Source organism: Phaseolus vulgaris, chromosome 11 (genome assembly GCF_000499845.2).
Source record: "Phaseolus vulgaris cultivar G19833 chromosome 11, P. vulgaris v2.0, whole genome shotgun sequence".
Classification (NCBI taxonomy): Eukaryota; Viridiplantae; Streptophyta; class Magnoliopsida; order Fabales; family Fabaceae; genus Phaseolus; species Phaseolus vulgaris.
The window spans coordinates 53,414,194-53,432,883 of NC_023749.2; the positions used below are offsets into that span (position 1 = coordinate 53,414,194).

General features: G+C 32.6%; 3 protein-coding genes across 11 annotated transcripts; all 3 read left to right on the forward strand.

Moving 5' to 3' along the window:
• The first annotated feature begins 1,680 nt into the window (after window positions 1-1,680).
• LOC137839330 (zeaxanthin epoxidase, chloroplastic-like) lies at window positions 1,681-6,268 on the forward strand. 9 transcript variants are annotated; one of them, XM_068605484.1, is made up of 10 exons: window positions 1,681-2,320; window positions 3,172-3,334; window positions 3,430-3,504; window positions 3,603-3,703; window positions 3,951-4,066; window positions 4,149-4,360; window positions 4,648-4,730; window positions 4,928-5,042; window positions 5,772-5,875; window positions 5,985-6,268. In XM_068605484.1, exons 1-10 carry the CDS (start codon window positions 1,878-1,880, stop codon window positions 5,992-5,994), a joined length of 1,422 nt encoding a protein of 473 aa, XP_068461585.1. In that variant the 5' UTR covers window positions 1,681-1,877; the 3' UTR covers window positions 5,995-6,268. The 9 variants fall into 9 exon arrangements, with proteins under 9 accessions (XP_068461585.1, XP_068504566.1, XP_068504639.1 ...); XM_068648465.1 differs by having other exon boundaries at window positions 1,684-2,320; window positions 4,140-4,360; window positions 5,769-5,875; XM_068648538.1 differs by having other exon boundaries at window positions 1,684-2,320; window positions 4,146-4,360; window positions 5,769-5,875.
• A 2,109-nt stretch (window positions 6,269-8,377) lies between these two features.
• Window positions 8,378-11,344, forward strand: LOC137820109 (large ribosomal subunit protein uL3). Its single transcript, XM_068623937.1, has 5 exons — window positions 8,378-8,395; window positions 8,516-8,615; window positions 9,693-9,803; window positions 10,065-10,369; window positions 10,539-11,344. The coding sequence occupies exons 2-5, from the start codon at window positions 8,531-8,533 to the stop codon at window positions 11,205-11,207; spliced, it is 1,170 nt and encodes a 389-aa protein (XP_068480038.1). The 5' UTR covers window positions 8,378-8,395; window positions 8,516-8,530; the 3' UTR covers window positions 11,208-11,344.
• Window positions 11,345-12,665: 1,321 nt separating this feature from the next.
• LOC137818422 (uncharacterized) lies at window positions 12,666-17,983 on the forward strand. Its single transcript, XM_068621857.1, has 10 exons — window positions 12,666-12,842; window positions 12,978-13,101; window positions 13,192-13,240; window positions 13,346-13,434; window positions 13,531-13,587; window positions 14,213-14,275; window positions 14,368-14,433; window positions 15,142-15,228; window positions 17,043-17,136; window positions 17,237-17,983. The coding sequence occupies exons 2-10, from the start codon at window positions 12,997-12,999 to the stop codon at window positions 17,722-17,724; spliced, it is 1,098 nt and encodes a 365-aa protein (XP_068477958.1). The 5' UTR covers window positions 12,666-12,842; window positions 12,978-12,996; the 3' UTR covers window positions 17,725-17,983.
• Window positions 17,984-18,690: the final 707 nt, after the last annotated feature.

The window sequence follows — 18,690 nt, forward strand, 5'->3', positions numbered from 1 at the left end:
TAATTTTAAACTTTTGCCTTCCGGATATTTATATCCGTAAGTCAAATTACAAAGTTCTGGATATACAAATCCAGAACTAATATGTGACTTTCGGATTTCACCATCCGGAAGCTTATTTGGATAGCATAAATGACCTTTCGGATATCAAGATCCGTAAGCAAATATAAATGAGTTCCAGATCTCAGTCCTCAACACCATTTACAGTACACCATTCTGGATACAAAAATCCGAAACTCATAACTCACTTCTGGATATGACCATCCAGAAGCTTAAATGAAATATGAAAATAACCTTCTGGATTTCAAAATCTGGAAGGTATAAAAATAACTTCTGAATATTGAAATCCGTAAGTAAATGTGTGAAAAAGGATAGAATGGGATTTTAAAATTTTTATTGGGTGCAAATCAAAATTGATTGGGTGCAGGAAGCAATTGCCTAAAAGAAAAGAAGAATGGAGTTTTTTCCTTTTCGATTCTGCTGGATTTGAAATACTTTATTTACTTATTCACTTTTAAATTAAAATATTAATATATTAGCTACTAATAATTCATAGAAATTTTCCATATATAATTATCTATTTAATACAATCACTTTCTATATTTTTTAACAACAACAATATTATTATGGTTATTTTTATCAATATTTTTAGTATTATTACAAATAAATATTTTGATATAATTACTGTTATAATACAAAATTATTATGAAACATAAAAAATTAAATTTATAAAAAGTATATAAAAAACAGTTACAAAATTTATTTTAATTTTATTAAACTATTATAGTATACAATAAAAATATTTTTAATTTTTTATGATGACTATTAATTATAAATAGATTTTTTAAATCATAAAAACTAAACAATTCTCATTAACCGTTATAGAATATTATATTATGATGAGCATAACATCATTATTATCATCTTAATGGATTTATTATAATAAATATTGATATATTTCTTGTAGTACAATAAAAAAGATAATTTTAATACAAATTTTTTAATTTTATTAATTTTAACTCCGTTAATTGTTAAAGAGTAACTAAAGACGTATCTGATCTTTAATATTTATCATGTGTTTTTATTGTAAGAAAAAAATAATTAAGTAAACTTGAAGGTTACCTTCTATCCTTTATTTTTTCTCAATAAATTTAAAATATTAAAAGTTATAATAATTATATTTAAGGTTAATTGTATCTTAACATTAATTTTTACTTAATAAACAATAATCTGACAATTAATAAATACACATGTCTTTAATTCTATGAATTGAATTAAAACGAAAATATATCAATTACTTACTCGGTCTAACTATTTATCCTTATTTTTATTACAAGTTTAATAATAGTAATAATAGTTTTTAAAAAATAATAATGTTTATGATAACTCCAAACACTGGTAACATTACCAGTTATTATCAAAAGGTAATATATTAAATAAATTTAAAGAAATAATTAATATCATTATTGTGATTTTTTTTTACTTAAAACTGAGTAATTAATTTCTCCTAAAGAAAAATCATTTAACATGACCCCAGTTACTGATGAAATATCATAAAATTAAAGTACTTATTGATACTAATCATTGTATTAAAATGTGATGTTAAAGAAGCATTTAAAAGTTTTTATGAAGAGAGACTAATTAGGAAAATAGTTTATGATTCACAGAATTCCACTTATTTCGTTTGTATTGGACAAGTGTTGAAGTTTGGCTAATTTTTGTGAGCTCCAAAAAGAGCACTTGCAAAGCGCACTATGGCTGTTAATAGAGTACTTTGTTGAATTGAAGCAGAAGAAGATACTGTTCATGTTCTTCCAAGTCTCAGAAATTCCACTCACACAACCATCTGTTATTGAATTCTTCCAATCCATCACTGATCAATGGCTTCTGTGCAGATTCTGTGTTCATGCACTAGTACTAGTCAGGTTCAGTACCATGGTTCCAGTAGATATAGATATGGATACCCCAGTGAGAGATTGAATGAGAGAAGGTGTTCAGTGAGAGTTAAAGGTGGGAAGGGGATGGTTCTTCCAAATTTGGAGGAAGAGAAGAGGAAGCTGAGAGTGTTGGTGGCTGGTGGGGGCATTGGTGGCCTTGTTTTGGCTCTTGCTGCAAAGCACAAAGGGTATGAAGTGAAGGTGTTTGAGAAGGATTTGAGTGCTGTTAGAGGGGAAGGTAGGCACAGAGGTCCAATTCAGCTCTTGAGCAGTGCCCTTGCTGTGTTGGAAGCCATTGATCAGAGTGTTGCATGGCAGATAATGGAGGCTGGCTGTGTCACTGCCAATAGGACTAATGGCCTTGCTGATGGTCTCTCTGGAGAGTGGTATTTTCTTGTTATGTTTCATCATGTTCTTGTCTCTAATTGGTATTCTTGTTATTTATTATTTATCATGTTTTTTCATTTTTTTAATAATAAGTTGTTACTTGATATCTCAGCTATCTTTATATCTCAGCTATCTTTAGCTAAGATATCAAGTTACATAATGATGCCTAACACATGAAAACTTTTATATAAAAAAAAATGGTATACACTATATAATACTTGACAAAACTTAGATACTGTTGTTTGTAGTTTCATCTTAGTAATGAATGTTATAAAGGTATGCATGTACTAAAAGATTACTCTGATTAGCTATGTGAAACTCCAATTCTAATAGGAGAATAATACCAAAAGCTCCTTAAGAACTCTAAGTTTTGTCCTATATCATATACTATTTAAATTGAGGAGTGCTAGAAATACACTCTCTAACACACTCCTTCTAGCACACCACCCTCTACTATTGGTTAAAATTTATTGGAAACTACAAAACCAGGACAGATACTGATTACATAAGAAGTAGAATCCACAAAATCTTGTGATTTCCAATAAGTTTTGGTCAAGAGTAAAACATTCAAAAGATTGTTAGTAGCATTTTTCATTCTAGTCAGTAAGTGTTTGAATGAGATTGAAAGAAACTACTGCACTGTAGTACATGAATTATGGGGACATGTTAGTTATTATGTTAACTGAGCCATCTGAAGGCTTGTAGTTGAAAAGTCTTTTGCAAGATCTTAGATCATTGCAATTTTATTTTCTATATATTGCTTATGACCATCTCAGAAGGTTTTAGGTGGTTTGGTATACAAATTCTGTGTTATTGTCACTCTCTTTACTTTTTCCTTTTTCCATTTCAGGTTCGGTTTGTTTGATCTTTTGACTCCTGCTTCAAGAAAAAGGCTTCCTCTTACCCTAGTCATATGTAGAATGACACTGCAAGATATATTAGTCAATGCAGTGGGCTCAAACATACTTAGAAACAAAAGTAAAGTTGTGGATTTTATTCAGGAGCCAACCAAGGTTTGAGTTTCTCTGAACAACTAGTTTCTGATTGCTTAAGACTTATGTTATGTTGGTGTTTTTCTGATTTTTAACAATTTTTCCACTCACATCAGGTTAGAGTGATCCTTGAAAATGGAGAGCAACATGATGGTGATATTTTAATAGGAGCAGATGGAATATGGTCAGAAGTAAAATATACCACCCTTCCCTTCCAGTTTTATTTTCATGTCAGTTCCTTATTTTCCTTGCTTTTTCCATTCAATCTATTCTGTTTTTTTTTTCTTAGGTTCGTTCGAAACTCTTTGGGCTGAAAGAAGCAAATTACTCAGGTTTCACATGCTATAGTGGATTAACAAGTTATGTGCCCCCATATATTGATACAATTGGGTAGGGACTTCATTCTCAAATAACATGTTAAGACAACGTGTGTTTCTGTTAGTTGGGCGGGGTTTGACATGTAGTTGTTTGGAAGGTGTTGTGTTATACGGTAGATTTAGTCTTTTGTATATGGGTGGATCACTCCTGAAGTGGTTCATATGTATATATTTTCTCTCTTACTCATAAAAAAAATGTTAGTACAATGTTAATAAGCTATTCTACTGCTTAAAGTTTCTGATTTGGTGATTACTTGAAGGTATCGGGTGTTCTTGGGCATGAACCAGTACTTTGTTGCTTCAGATGTTGGCCATGGAAAGATGCAATGGTATGCTTTCCATGGGGAACCTCCTTTAAATGACTCTTTCCCAGAAGGTATGTTTACCCTATGTTGTGTGTATCAATAGCTATGGTAGTTGAAAATTTGAAACAAATTCATCTGTCCAAGTTTCAGGAGGTAAGAAAAAGAGACTTTTGAATCTCTTTGGTAATTGGTGCAATGAAGTGATTGCACTGATATCAGAAACACCAGAGAATATGATTCTGCAGAGGGATATATATGACAGAGACATGATCAACACTTGGGGAATTGATAGAGTGACTTTGCTGGGTGATGCAGCTCATCCAATGCAACCAAATCTTGGTCAAGGGGGTTGCATGGCAATAGAGGTTGATCATCTGTAATATTGAACATCCAAAATGAAATGTATTTCCTTCAGAATACACAGTTCTTGCAGCATTAACATATATAGTGCTTCATGGATAAGCATTAAGTTATAACTAAATTCTTTATTTTTGTTCATTAATGTGTCTTATTTTCAGTTTCATTCCTCTATAAAACTGTAGCCATACCTAAGTAGCTAACCTTTTCAGGAATAAAACAAGGAATCAAAGGTATGAAATGTATAAAGGTTTATCCTCTTAATTTCCCTTCTTTTGTTGCAATGCATTTTCAGGATTGTTACCAATTGATACTTGAGCTTGACAAGATTGCTAGACATGATCCTGATGAGTCTGAAGTTATCTCAGCCCTTAGAAGGTATCATATTTGTCTTTTCTTTTGTTTTCATCTGAATTATGTCATTTGTTATTCTCTTAAACAGAAAATGGCTCTCCCTTTTGATACCACCTAAATGTGAAGAGCATCACATTCTCTTACAACTCCTAAATTTGTTGTTAAGTGAAACTGATATGCAGATAATTTGATTGAAGTTTTGTGACTTCATCTTTTGTTAGATATGAGAAGAAAAGAATTCCACGCGTAAGGGTGTTGCACACAGCTAGCAGAATGGCATCAAAAATGCTAGTCAACTATCAACCTTATATTGAATTTAAATTTTGGCCCCTATCAGTATGTCTTTTCTCCATCTTCATTTCTTCAGAATTCAATTGAGACAAGACTTAGATGCAGTTTCTTATGTTCTTTCAATGTTGTTCTCAAAGTTTCACCTAAATAGTTCATAGAAGAAACATTTACATGAAAGCTCATAGTGACTTTGGAGGCCATTGTCCCCACAAGACAATTTGTTTTACTCCAACATGGTTAATAATTTGCTTTTGCCCTCATAGAACAATTTTCTTAAATGAATGTAAAAAGATATATGTTGGAGATGACACATCGACTAGAGAAAAGAATATTTCACTGTATATAAGTGAGTGCAAATCTCATCTTATAAGCTGGTTTTATGAGGTTGAGTTAGGCTTAAAGTTTATTTCTTAATAATGTAACAGAGGATCAATTTGAAAATAATTTTATCATTTCAACTTCTAATATTTACACTTTTTCTGACACAAAAAGTAATATTTCAAAACAGAAACATAGTCCTAAACAGAGACAAAAATTAAGACTAATGAGATTATGTATTTTGTAAAAGCTTGAAATATTTTTCTTCTGTGAAAATATCATAGATCATTTTCTTTTTCTTTCTGAAAAAAATTTTGGATTCACCATTGAATAAGAGAGCAGCAGAAAAAGCATCTAAAGAATTGCATATAAGTTTTGTCCATTTCAATGTGTAGAATCTTCAATTCTGTCCCAAAACAAAAAATTTGTGACACTTGCCCTTTTGATCTTCAGAAGAATGTAACAAATATGCAGATAAAGCACCCTGGTATTCATGCAGCTCAAGCCCTTTTCAAGTTCACTTCTCCACAGTTTGTTACTTGGATGATGGAAGGACATGGGTATCTTTCACTACTGTTTTCATGTATCAATTTTGCAGATTTTTTTTCAACCCTCTTCTCTTTGTTGTTCATATTAAGGTTTGAATACTGATTTTGGTCTGTTTTTCAGGCTGTGGTGAACAGACACATGCAACATGTTGAAAACAAAAAGGGTCAACAATTTTAACATGATAATAACAGTTGAATCTTTTGTTATGCATATTTGAGAACACTGTATCATGCTATGTATTAAAGGTAAAAGGTGTAGTTATTGATTTACATAATGGTATAAATCTTTGAGAAATTAAAGCTACATTGATTTACATAAAGGTAGCAGTGATTGAATCTATGTTGTGATGTGATGTGTAGTGGGAATCACTTTGTATTATATAAAAGTGACATGGATTTTGTATAGTGTGTGGAATATTTTACACCAAAATATGGAATTGCTTTTGCTGGGACAAAGTGGGTGATGATGATGTCTAGCCACTATTCACAATTATAGTTTCACTTTTGATGTCAATTTTTCAGAAAAGTTATACTTTTATTACTAAAAAGTATAGATAAAAAACTATCGATGTTTATATAAGTAAAAACTGTATCATCATCTATAAACCCAGCTAGTGAAAAACACAAAATATCATTCAAAATATTAAATACATAATAAATTGAAGTAATAAAATAAATCATAGGTTAATCATTAACCATAGTTAAACAATATTGTAATCTTAAAATGTCCGAAGACTCATAACACATATTGCAATCGATATAGTTATAGCCACGGTCTAACAACATTATTAATTATTAATTGTTGTAATTCAGTTTTTGGTCTGATTTTTTTTATAAGTATCTTGCACTGTATACTTGTTTTATTGTTGTTACGTGATTCTCGTTATTCTCTTTCAAAGTACGTAACATATTAGCTGGCTTAACTATGCTTTTAGTCATATCAACAAGGATGAATTGTTCATTTGCTTCTAATCTGTCGACATATAGATGATCAACTAATGTATCATACAAATCATGTTACAGGTTTACCTTAAGTACCCAACATTCACCTTTTCCAACAGGTTTAACTAACAATTTAAAGAGACAATGACATTTTCCAGTACATGTTACATAACCTCTAAATGATTCTTGTACTTTTTATACCTTCCTCCTTTCACAACCTAACAACACATATGTCTTTCTCCCCTGTTTTCAATTTGTTGTATCATACCTAGTAATGACAACAACAAAACAAAGTGCATTATCAACCATACAAACCCATTCAAGTAAGTCTTATCGCGAAGAAAACGCTTACACAAATTATTTTTACAACATAATTAGTACATCACTTCTTAAAATTATAATATATTATACACGAATGAAATTAAATGTTTTTCACCACATCCGTTGTAAAATGGCTAACATAGTCCTCTTTAACCTATTTATGTTAAACCACAAAACTCACGGTCTTCCATACCGGATATCATATCTACTTCATCGGATTTTTTTTTTTTGGTAAACAATTCATCCATAGTTCAACAATCATTAATAAAACGTAAATTATCATTTTATTATAATGTCAATAATGTCATTAAAATCTAAAGAATTATGCCATTAAAAAAATGGACTGTACTATTAGTCTCATGGATTAGATTATCTATAAGGTAATTTTTGATAAAAAAAGTATTCTGGATGGGATAATTCATAAGGTAATTTTCTATAAAACAAAAACCTTACGGATGGAATAATCCATAACAGTTTGGATAATTCGAAAGTCATACCATTCACATCAACTTCCTCACTAGATCCAAAGTACTACTCAAAATTACATTCACCAGATCCAAAGTACTACACAATATTACATAATCCATAAGTATATTATACAAACAAGTGCCTATGTATTCGGTAATTTAAAACTTCTATCAGAATTCAAAATAAATAAATGCATTACTCATTACATAATTCAGTATTCGGTATGTTAATCCAAATTCGAGTAGAAGTTCCAAATTAGTGACAATTGTTATATAATACGATTATGTATTATGTAATAAAAAAATGTACCGAACTATCCAAACCATAATACACATCTTAATCGCTTATGAACAAAACACAAAAACTCACCTGAAAAATCCATGAAAAATCACCACAACAAATCACCAATCACAATTACCATCACAATCCATCACGCCCACCGCCAACATAAACATCAACACCACAAATACTCACACTCTCTTCACTCAGCAAACAACAACTGCCACAACACCTCCACGTCAATGTGAATGTTTTTAACTTTTTCTGAAGGGTAATAATGGAACTTTTGAAATTTATGGGGTGACAGAAGAAAACATGGGGTGCAGGAAGAAGCAACCTAGTTTTGGGTCGTTTGAGGAAGAGCCCAATAGTCCAAAAGCCTTGTTTTGGGATCCGAAGCCCTGTTGTTTAGGGTTGAATGTGGCATTGCGGCGCCTTGAGAGGTTATATATAGTGAAGAGTATTCGCAAAAACCCTAATTCACCATTTCTTCTCTATCTCTCTATCGTTGTAGAGCTGCTGGTATGTAAAAACAACCATTTTCTTTTATCTATTCGTTCACAATGGATCTTGCAGCTACTTTTTCCTTTTTATTGTTTCGTTTTCATTGATTAGTGCTTATGTTTTGAGTTAATTCAACAGTTCAATTTGCAAACGATGTCGCATCGGAAGTTCGAGCACCCTAGGCACGGTTCCCTCGGCTTTCTCCCAAGGAAGCGAGCTTCTCGTCATCGTGGAAAGGGTGATTTACTGAATATTTTTTGTTACTTTCGTTTACTGTGAGATTTAATCGATGTAGCAAAGGAATTTTCAGATCTGAATTAACTAGTAGTGTTTGAAACTAATATTTTGGCGGTAAAAGAGTTTTTTGGTTTTTGTGCTCGTATAAACAGTTTATTGTCATTTCCTTGTGATGATTGAACAAAATTGCTTCCGTAAAAAAGCGATCAATCAAGGCTGGAGTCTCAGAAACGGCTCTTCTTACCAAATTCCTTTCAAAGGTTTTGGGATGGAAAACTAATGAGCTCGAGAATTGGCATGCATTTTGCCATAGGCCTTTGGTTTGGAAGCATTTCTTCATCGCTATGGGAATTTGATGATACTCTGATTTATGTATGGCACGTGTAGATTGAACCGTTTTTTCTATTTAACTTGTTTAATTTGGTAGGAGAGTGAGGTATTTTTCACATGCTATTGATGTTTTTGAACGTTTGGTTTAATATTTACAATGTTGAATTTTGAAGGAAATGATTTTGGGCAAAATTGATTTTGAAATCGTGATTTGTTTTTGAATTATTTTATTCTATAAGAAAATAGATAGTAATAAAAAATGTGAAATTATTTTCATACAATTCAAACGATAAGATTTTATTTTACGTGTTGTAGAATCGATGTGAATTTAACATGTGAACAATTACCCGAAATGATATCTCCAATGTGAATTTAACATATTGTGAACAGATACCTTAAATCCAGAGAGTACAATAAAAATTCACGTTATTTTAGGATTGCAACTAGTTTCGATTTTATTCCTTTTGGGAGAATATATTTTCAATTCATATGTTTTTAAGTTTTGGTTTTGTGATTTTTTTTATAATTTTATTGAAAATTTGTTAGATTGTCTATGTTTGTCTATTATCCTTTATTTTTAAAATTTAGTATTATTATCAATGATAGATAGATGATGCATCATCTCTCTAAAACATACTGTTCAAGGTGAGCACTTGTATGTGCTATAACTGTTGATAATTGCTGCATGTAACACATATGTCAGTATTATTGATACTTCTTGTGACATGCCTTGTATTTGATAATGCAGTGAAGTCTTTCCCAAAAGACAATCCCAGCCAACCATGCAGGCTGACTGCCTTTGTGGGCTACAAGGCTGGAATGACCCACATTGTTAGAGAGGTTGAGAAACCTGGATCAAGTAAGCATGTTTTTTTGTTTATTCCATGAATGTGGGAAGGGAATCTATTGTTGTATTGAATTGTTTCCCTTTTATTATTCCATGGTCAACTAGTTAATTAAAAATATCAATATTGGATTCCTGTTTTAAGACAAGGCACATTTTTTATTTGATTTATCATTCTTTTTAATATCACCATTTGCATACATTTTGGGGAATTATTTTTTTTACTAGTATGTCTTTTATGCTAATGGTTGCCTTGTGCTTTTTTTGCTGTTGTAGAACTTCATAAGAAGGAGACATGTGAAGCTGTCACAATCATTGAAACTCCTCCGTTGGTAGTTGTGGGAGTGGTGGGGTATGTGAAGACCCCACGCGGCCTGCGCACACTCAATACTGTTTGGGCCCAGCATCTGAGTGAAGAAATCAAGAGACGATTTTACAAGAATTGGTGCAAATCCAAAAAGAAGGCTTTTACCAAATATACAAAGAAGTATGAAACAGAGGAAGGAAAGAAAGATATTGAAACTCAGCTTGAGAAATTGAAGAAGTATTCTACTGTCATTCGTGTTCTGGCTCATACCCAGGTAAATTAAGTCATAAAATTGGAATTTAAGTTTGACATAATAAATCTGTGTTTCTTAGTTTATTTTTATTTTTGCATAATAATGTTGCATGATATTGTTTTATTGTCACCAGATTTACTAGTTATTCTGAGTATTATTGAAATGTAATGGTTTTTATTTTTTACTTCAGATAAGGAAGTTGAAGGGTCTGAAACAGAAGAAAGCACATTTGATGGAGATCCAAGTTAATGGTGGAACAATAGCACAAAAGGTGGACTACGCATACAGCTTCTTTGAGAAGCAAATCCCAGTGGATGCTGTTTTTCAAAAAGATGAGATGATTGATGTGATTGGTGTGACTAAGGGTAAGGGTTACGAAGGTGTTGTGACTCGTTGGGGAGTTACTCGTCTCCCTCGCAAGACTCACAGAGGTCTGAGGAAGGTTGCTTGCATAGGTGCCTGGCACCCTGCTCGTGTTTCATTCACTGTTGCCAGGGCAGGTCAGAATGGTTACCATCATCGAACTGAGCTGAACAAAAAGATCTACAAAGTTGCCAAAACTGGTGAAGAGTCACATTCTGCCATCACTGAATTTGACAGGACTGAGAAGGATATTACTCCAATGGGTGGATTCCCACACTATGGTGTTGTGAAGGATGATTACATTATGGTGAAGGGATGCTGTGTTGGTCCCAAGAAAAGGGTTGTCACTCTTCGTCAGTCCCTTCTCAAACAGACATCTCGTGTGGCACTTGAAGAGATCAAACTCAAGTTCATAGACACCTCATCCAAGTTTGGACATGGCCGATTCCAGACCACCCAGGAGAAACAAAAGTTTTATGGTCGATTGAAAGCATGAAGAGTCAGATGATGGTTAAAGATTGTAGTTTTTCTTGTTTTTGTATTATGTTTCAAAATTTCAATTTTGGTTAAAGATATAACTTGTTTTTGGAGCTCTTTCAATTTGCCAGTTTTTTGAATTGAGTTTTGGCTTTAGATTTAGTGTATTATAATTTCTGGTAGTAATGAATATCTGGGTAAATTAAACAATAATGTCACATTTCACTAAAGCACTTATTAGTCACATTCAATTATCTTAGAATTCTATCTTATTTTTTATTAAAACAAAAATTGTTTTTTGTAAATAAAGTTTAGCCATCGTCTTTCTATAACGAAAAGATGTGTAAAACATTTTTAAAAAACAATTCAAGATTTCTATATTTGTAAAATGTTATTGCTAGGAAAAGTATATAATTTGCTTATACCAATCATTCTCATAGGTCTTTATAAGCTATTCTTCAACAACACAAAAAAATTTTCCCTTCTGAAATTTTCTTTCTTTCTCCTTTTTAGCTATAAAATTAATTTTCATTTGAATTTAGTTATTATCTTGAGAAAATGTTTTAACTAAATAAAAATATTTTAAATTTTTAAGTTAACTGGAATTTATTATTCATCTAAAATTTATATATTAAACTAATATGGAATTTTAACTTGTTATTACAAAGTGCTGTAAAAAAAAGGATAACTATTACAATAATATTCAATTCTTCGGTATATAACAATGGTAGATTATACTATAATTATCTTTTACATTATCACTACATTTTTTTAGACTAAGTTTATCTAGTAATATATACATAAAAATATTTTTTATGCGTATTCACATGGACATAAAGAGTTGAACTAATTTTTGAAAATTTCTTTTATGCGTATTCATATGGACATAATAAATAATTAAAACAATTGTATTTTACTCTCATAATATATAATTCATTCTGCATGTACTTATTTCAATCAATGGCTGATTAGTACAACAATTTGCAATATTTAGTAAACCATAGTTAATACTTTCAAACATCAAATTCAATTTATTTATTTACACATAAAATTGTGATCTAATTGTTATTTTCAGATAGATTTATCTGTACCATTAATTAAATGAATTCTCTTTATAGTCAATTTCTTTATATAAATCCTTACAATTTTACCTTTTTTAAATTTTGTTATTATTTTTTTAAACTCAGTTAACTACCTCACAATAATAAAAGCTTATAATAAGTTGTAAGAACAATTTATCTATCTATATTAATAAAAACTAATTATTTTTTTACATACAAATCTTTATTATTTTATCTTTTAAGTTTTATAAATATTTTTTTAGAACAAATATAACTATTCAAAATAAAAAAGAACTATCCATAATATTTTTATAAACATCACTTTTTATAATTTTAATAATATTTTTGTATTATCATGAGAAAAAAATTATGGTTACATGATCTTTAACAAAACATTGAATAAATATGTTAAATTTGAAGTTGAATTAGGCTAAAATAATCTAATAAATAGTATTTGAAAGAAGAAAACAAGAAGTTGAAAAAGAAAACTGCAGAGGTGTCCCTAATACACTCTTGGCAAGCATTCGCGGTTCATTCATTTCAGAGTTGAGCCTTCTCACAGTTGGGTTCTCTCTGCTCTCTTCTTTCGCAAGGTTTCTTTCTTTCTAACTGTGACTGTAACTACAACTTTTTTGCACATAACCTGTTTGATAATTTGTCATTAGTTTTTACTTCACTTGAACCCTTCATATTCATTCATCAACTTATTGTAACTGTTATCTATTCAGACAGAAGGGTTGTTCCATCATGACGACTCGAATTGCACCAGGTGTGGGGGCCAATTTGCTCGGCCAGCATGCTGCTGAGAGGAATCAAGATGCCACTGCTTATGTCGGCAATCTCGACCCTCAGGTAACTAACCTTCCCCTTTTGCACTTTCTTCACTCACTTAACCAATTATCACTTCTTCTAGGGTTTATACCTTTTCTCCTTGTGCTCCAGATAAGTGAGGAGTTATTGTGGGAGTTGTTCGTTCAGGCGGGTCCAGTGGGTATGTTCTATTGTTATTGTTTCATCACCAGATATACATGATTTGATTTCTTCATTTTCTTGGTTTTAGGTTTAAAGGTGTTCACTTTTCTTTGTTTTTTTTTAGTTAATGTCTATGTCCCGAAGGACAGAGTGACCAACCAACATCAGGGTTATGGGTTTGTTGAATTCCGGAGTGAAGAAGATGCTGACTATGTAAGTGCTATATCATTTGGAATTCGCTTCTCCAAAATGGAGTAGCTTCTGTTTGCTAATTTTTGGCTATTTGCTACCGCTTTTCTTCTATTGCAGGCCATTAAGGTTCTTAACATGATCAAGCTTTATGGGAAACCGATCCGTGTGAATAAGGTATTTGCTTGAGAAGCTTGTACTGTCACTTTTGCTCTCATTTGTTTGTGTGGTATATTATAAGCATGAGAATGTTAATATAGGAATACTTGTATGAACTCTCTTATTTGTTTGTTCACTTTTGAATTGAAGTTGTATTTTATTCCATACTAATATGTGTGGCATTTGTGGTCGAAATTATTAATGAAATGGAGCCGTCATTAATTGATTCATGATTGCTATGAGTTTCCTTGACTACTACTTCTGGAGGGATGTTAATTCTCTTGTTTCTAAAGACTATAGGCTTATAGCCTTGAAATGGACACTCTTTTAAAGTCTTTTTTCTTGAACTGCTCATACTTGTTCCACCCAGGGGATGGGAGAATGACATGTGTGCTAAGTACCGTTTTAAGTAAAATTTAGTTATTTATCTTTTATTTTACCAACCCATATTTTATGCATTCCTAGATATCATTCTTATGGTTGAATCTCTTATTTTTTATGTACTGTTTAATACTTTGTTGTTTTATTCTGTTCAAGTTCTGCTATATTTCTGTCCTGTATCAACACTGATGTCATGTCACTTGACTAAAGAAATATTTAGTTTACGTGCTACTTGATTGATTTGCAATTTTTTTGGTTCCAGGCATCCCAAGATAAAAAGAGCTTGGATGTTGGTGCAAACCTTTTCATTGGCAATCTTGATCCTGTAAGTCACCCAATTATGCAAGTGTTAAACATGCTCATGCAATTATGCACTTAGTTCAAGACTTAAATTGAATGTTCCTAATGTTGCTGCAGGATGTAGATGAGAAGCTCTTGTACGATACTTTCAGTGCATTTGGAGTTATTGTTACTAATCCGAAGGTTTGACTCTTTGAATATCTTTATTTATATCTAATTCCATAATGTCCAGCTAGTAGTAGTTGCTAATACTTTTCACGCTCTGCTGTTTTCTTATTTCTCATTGTTGGCATTTACCATTTTGTATGTTTTAAAATGTTTAGTATCAAGCCAATGACAATTAAAAATACCCATCTGTTTATAGTCTTTTGCTCTTTAAACACTTCTGCATTTCCACATTTGTTGGCAGTATATGCCAAGATTGTTTGTGGTATGACCAAATAAATTTGCTGTCCCAGTGTATCCTCAAAGGGCATAGTTTTATAATTTTTGTTCCCCTATGCTCATTGGACCATGGTAGTCAGAATTCTGTGAAACATACATTTTGTATCCTAATTTAAAATGATTTCTGAAGAAATCAACTCAAAATGTTGCACGAAGATTCATTTTTGACCTTCGGCTTGAATTGTGTTAATAACTTCTCTTTTGGATGAAGAACACCCAATTGAGCTGCATTATGCAATTCTTTCTCAACAACTCTTTATCTGATAACTGTCCCATTTTTGTGTGCATATGTGTAATTGGATGTGGTTTATTCTCATATTTCAAATCATGTACTGCGAAGCAAATTATACTCCTCTTGCTGTCTCATCTCAACCCTCAATACTTGAAGGGATTTGATTTACTCAAAATTATGTATATGATCTTATATATGAGGCTTTTATGCTGCAGATCATGAGAGATCCCGAGACTGGAAATTCCCGTGGTTTTGGCTTCATCAGCTATGATTCATTTGAGGCATCTGATTCTGCCATTGAGGTATGTTTCAATCTACTTTTTTAATCAATTGTATGAATATAGCAAGGCCAACCTTTCGTTCTTTTTTTATACTTACTAGCACATGTGGATCATTAATTCAAACTAACCAAAATATATAACACTCAAGTGCTAATAAAAAATATGGATAAGGGGTTGTCAACATTTATCAACTTAGACTCACTGACCAACTTGTTCTAACCGGAAGGTACTCAAAGCCCATAAGTATGTGGTTCTGTATTTGTTCCTTGTATTTTGTATAGAGAAAAAAATGTTGGGAGGGTTTCCTTCTCTAGTGCTTGACTGTACCTAGAGAGATTTGTCGCTTTTATCTCATGGGAGGTACTACAGGAGCCAGAAATACCTAAAAAGAAATATTTACAATTGTTTTTACTTTTCATACCCTAAACAAATGGAAACAAAAAGATAGCAATGTACATACTGAATCCATTAAAATTCAAGGTTCTTATCGTTGTATCTGACTTCCGTATCAATGCTTAATGATTTGTTGGCATCATTGCATCCATGCTAGCTTTCTAATATATCCTGTCTTCTCTAACTCAAACTGATCAAAATAAAAAAAAATGTAGTTTCCACCTGCAGAAGAGGGAATAACATTGGGAAAAGCAACAGACTTTTTTTTCAGCATCTTGAGACTGAAACAGGGAACAATCACAACACACTAGGAAGAATTCAGTGAAACTAGAAGTTGGATAATTTTGTTTTAACATTTGTATTACACAGTATGTTCTTTTTTACTTTCTGGTGTAACATGGGGGGGCAAAACACAAAGTAACAGAATGCTACACAAACCTAAGCCAGAAACCCCCATTCATCATTTTTGGTGATGTGGTAGTTCTTCCTGAAATATAAATTCGGGAGATCTTCTGATCTGTCTCGGACAGGATTGCCATGACCACAAGCATGAAAGCTTTTTTGTATCCCACTATGCGAAGCTTATAGGGCCTTCTGTTTTTTGTCAAAGAAGACCGCAAGTATTGATATTCAAACGCTGTAATGCCCCTTCAATCACTGTGCTTTACAAGTAGTTTTGCTCTCCAGCAGTTTTCGTGCCCTTTCATAATTTTTTTTCTCTCCAATTATCATCATGTGCTCTAAGCATGTTTGCTCTTTGGCGGCTGCTGTGCCCTCTAACCAATTTTGCTAATAGCAACTGCTGCATTCTCAAGTAGTTTTTACTATCCAGTTGATGTCGAACAATTCTTTTGCTCTTCAGAAGCTGCTACGTTCTTGATCTCTAATGCAACCAAATGGATGTGTGAAACTGTCTGTATTTAGTTTGTCAAGGGGTCTTATGTTGATAACTTGTAACTAGCTTGACTTATGCAATACGTATGCTACAGTTGGAGGGGAAGTGTTAAAAGTATGATTTGGAAAGACAAAGCATATCGAACATTGTGCATATGACCTTTATGCTCCAGCATTAAACGAGTGTTAGAATCTTGTAGATATGCTATAGATATATAGTAACTGTTTATATTTGGATCACTTAAATTGATTCTATATTTGTTATTAGCCTAAAATAGAGTAATTGAATATTCTGTAATTATGTTTTCTTCTCTATAAATTGAGTAGTCTGTTGTGGTTCCTATATAAATTGAGTAGCTTAGTTGTGGTCTAAAACACACGGAATTTATCATGTCTTCTCATATTTTTTATTTCAACAGTATAAAAAAGTATTAAAATTGTTCAATTTCAATTTTGTTGTTCGGTATCCGAAACACGTAACAATAGAATATAAAAATTACTGCAAGCATTTTCACACCACTGATATTGAATATTTGTCTATTTCATAGGCGATGAATGGACAATATCTTTGCAATCGTCAAATTACAGTGTCATATGCTTATAAGAAAGATACTAAGGGTGAACGGCACGGTACCCCCGCAGGTAAGGCCCTTTCATGCTACTACTTCTATCTTTCTTTTGGATTCATTCATGACTATTGTTCCTTCTTGTACTATCTGCTAAGATTTCTTCTGTGGTGCAGAAAGAGTTTTGGCTGCAAGTAATCCAACTGCACAGAAGAGCAGGCCTCATACTTTATTTGCCAGTGGACCTCCAACACTTCCCAGTGTTCCTCAGGCTAATGGGGTTGCTCCACTGCCACCCCGTCCCTTCGCTAATGGGGTCGCTCCGGGTTCCATTCCTGCCCTTCGTCCACCACCCCCTCAAGCTGCTGCATTCCAGCCTATGCCAATGCCTGGACAACCAACATGGCATCAGCAACAGCCCGGTCAAACAATGTTACCTCCTTCAATGCCTCCTCCACCTCAAATTCAGCACTTCAGGCCACCACACCCTGGTATGCAGCAGATGCCACCACCTCCACAAGCTCCTCCCAGGCCTCTTCCACCACCATCAATAATGGGAAGTCAGCCACCACCTGTTTGGCGTCCACCACCACCACCTCAGCATCAGGGTGGTCGACCTATGCTATACCCTCAGTCTATGCCCCCACCACCGCCTCCCCAGTAACCTGCTATGCCACCACCTTTTGAATTGAAGGAATGCAAATCATATGGAGTGATGTTCTTGACCCCCAATATCTGGAATTTTGGCCATTTATTGTTAGTTAGTTGTATTGTTGCGTTATATTTCTGAAATACTGTAGATTGTAATATGAATTCCCTGACACCCAACAATCTTACAATTAATCGTGTCCAGAAAAGAGAGACATTTGAGTTTTGGCATGATTGCATGATCACATAATTTCACCGTGTTTTCTTTGGCTTCAGTCTCAATGTTGTTTCCTGTAAGATTATTGATGTGATGAGGACGAAGCAACCAAATGACTCTAATGTTTGGAAAACATTAAATGAACAGTCATGTGTAAAAGTTTGGTAATGTAGTAAGCGTACATGGATAGTGTTGAAAAAAGAGTAACTTGTCACTGTTTTTATGAACAGTTATTTTTCAAATCTTTTAAAAATGTATTGTCTTGCTATTGTTATTTTTTATACAAGGCGTTGCAATCCTTCTTCCGTACAGCTTACTGAGTCTTAACAAAAGTTTTTTTTTTCAAAGTATATACTTCTTTAGATTATTATATTAAATTAGTATATTACATATATTTTCTAAAATTGTGCTGTTTTGTTTCTTTAGAACAAATGATACAACTTTTTTCTCAACAGTTTAATTTTTAAAGCGTGATTCTTTCTTCATCAGAACCACGATTTCAAAACAATCCTTTGTGCTTTTGAATCATTTTCTTAGTTTGGATAAAGATGTTATCTTTTTCATCCAATAATTTATGGGACTTCATTTGTTCCAATTCTGTTTTTGAATAGTTTTTTTGGTAATTTATATGCTTTTTTGTTTACAGAGTGTTCAACGTTTGATCCTTTCATATATTCCCTTCTCTCATGCAACAATTGGTTAAAGGACAGTATCTAAGGTGAGTGGATTCGTTAATCAACAATTCTTGTTGGGAATCAAATTCCA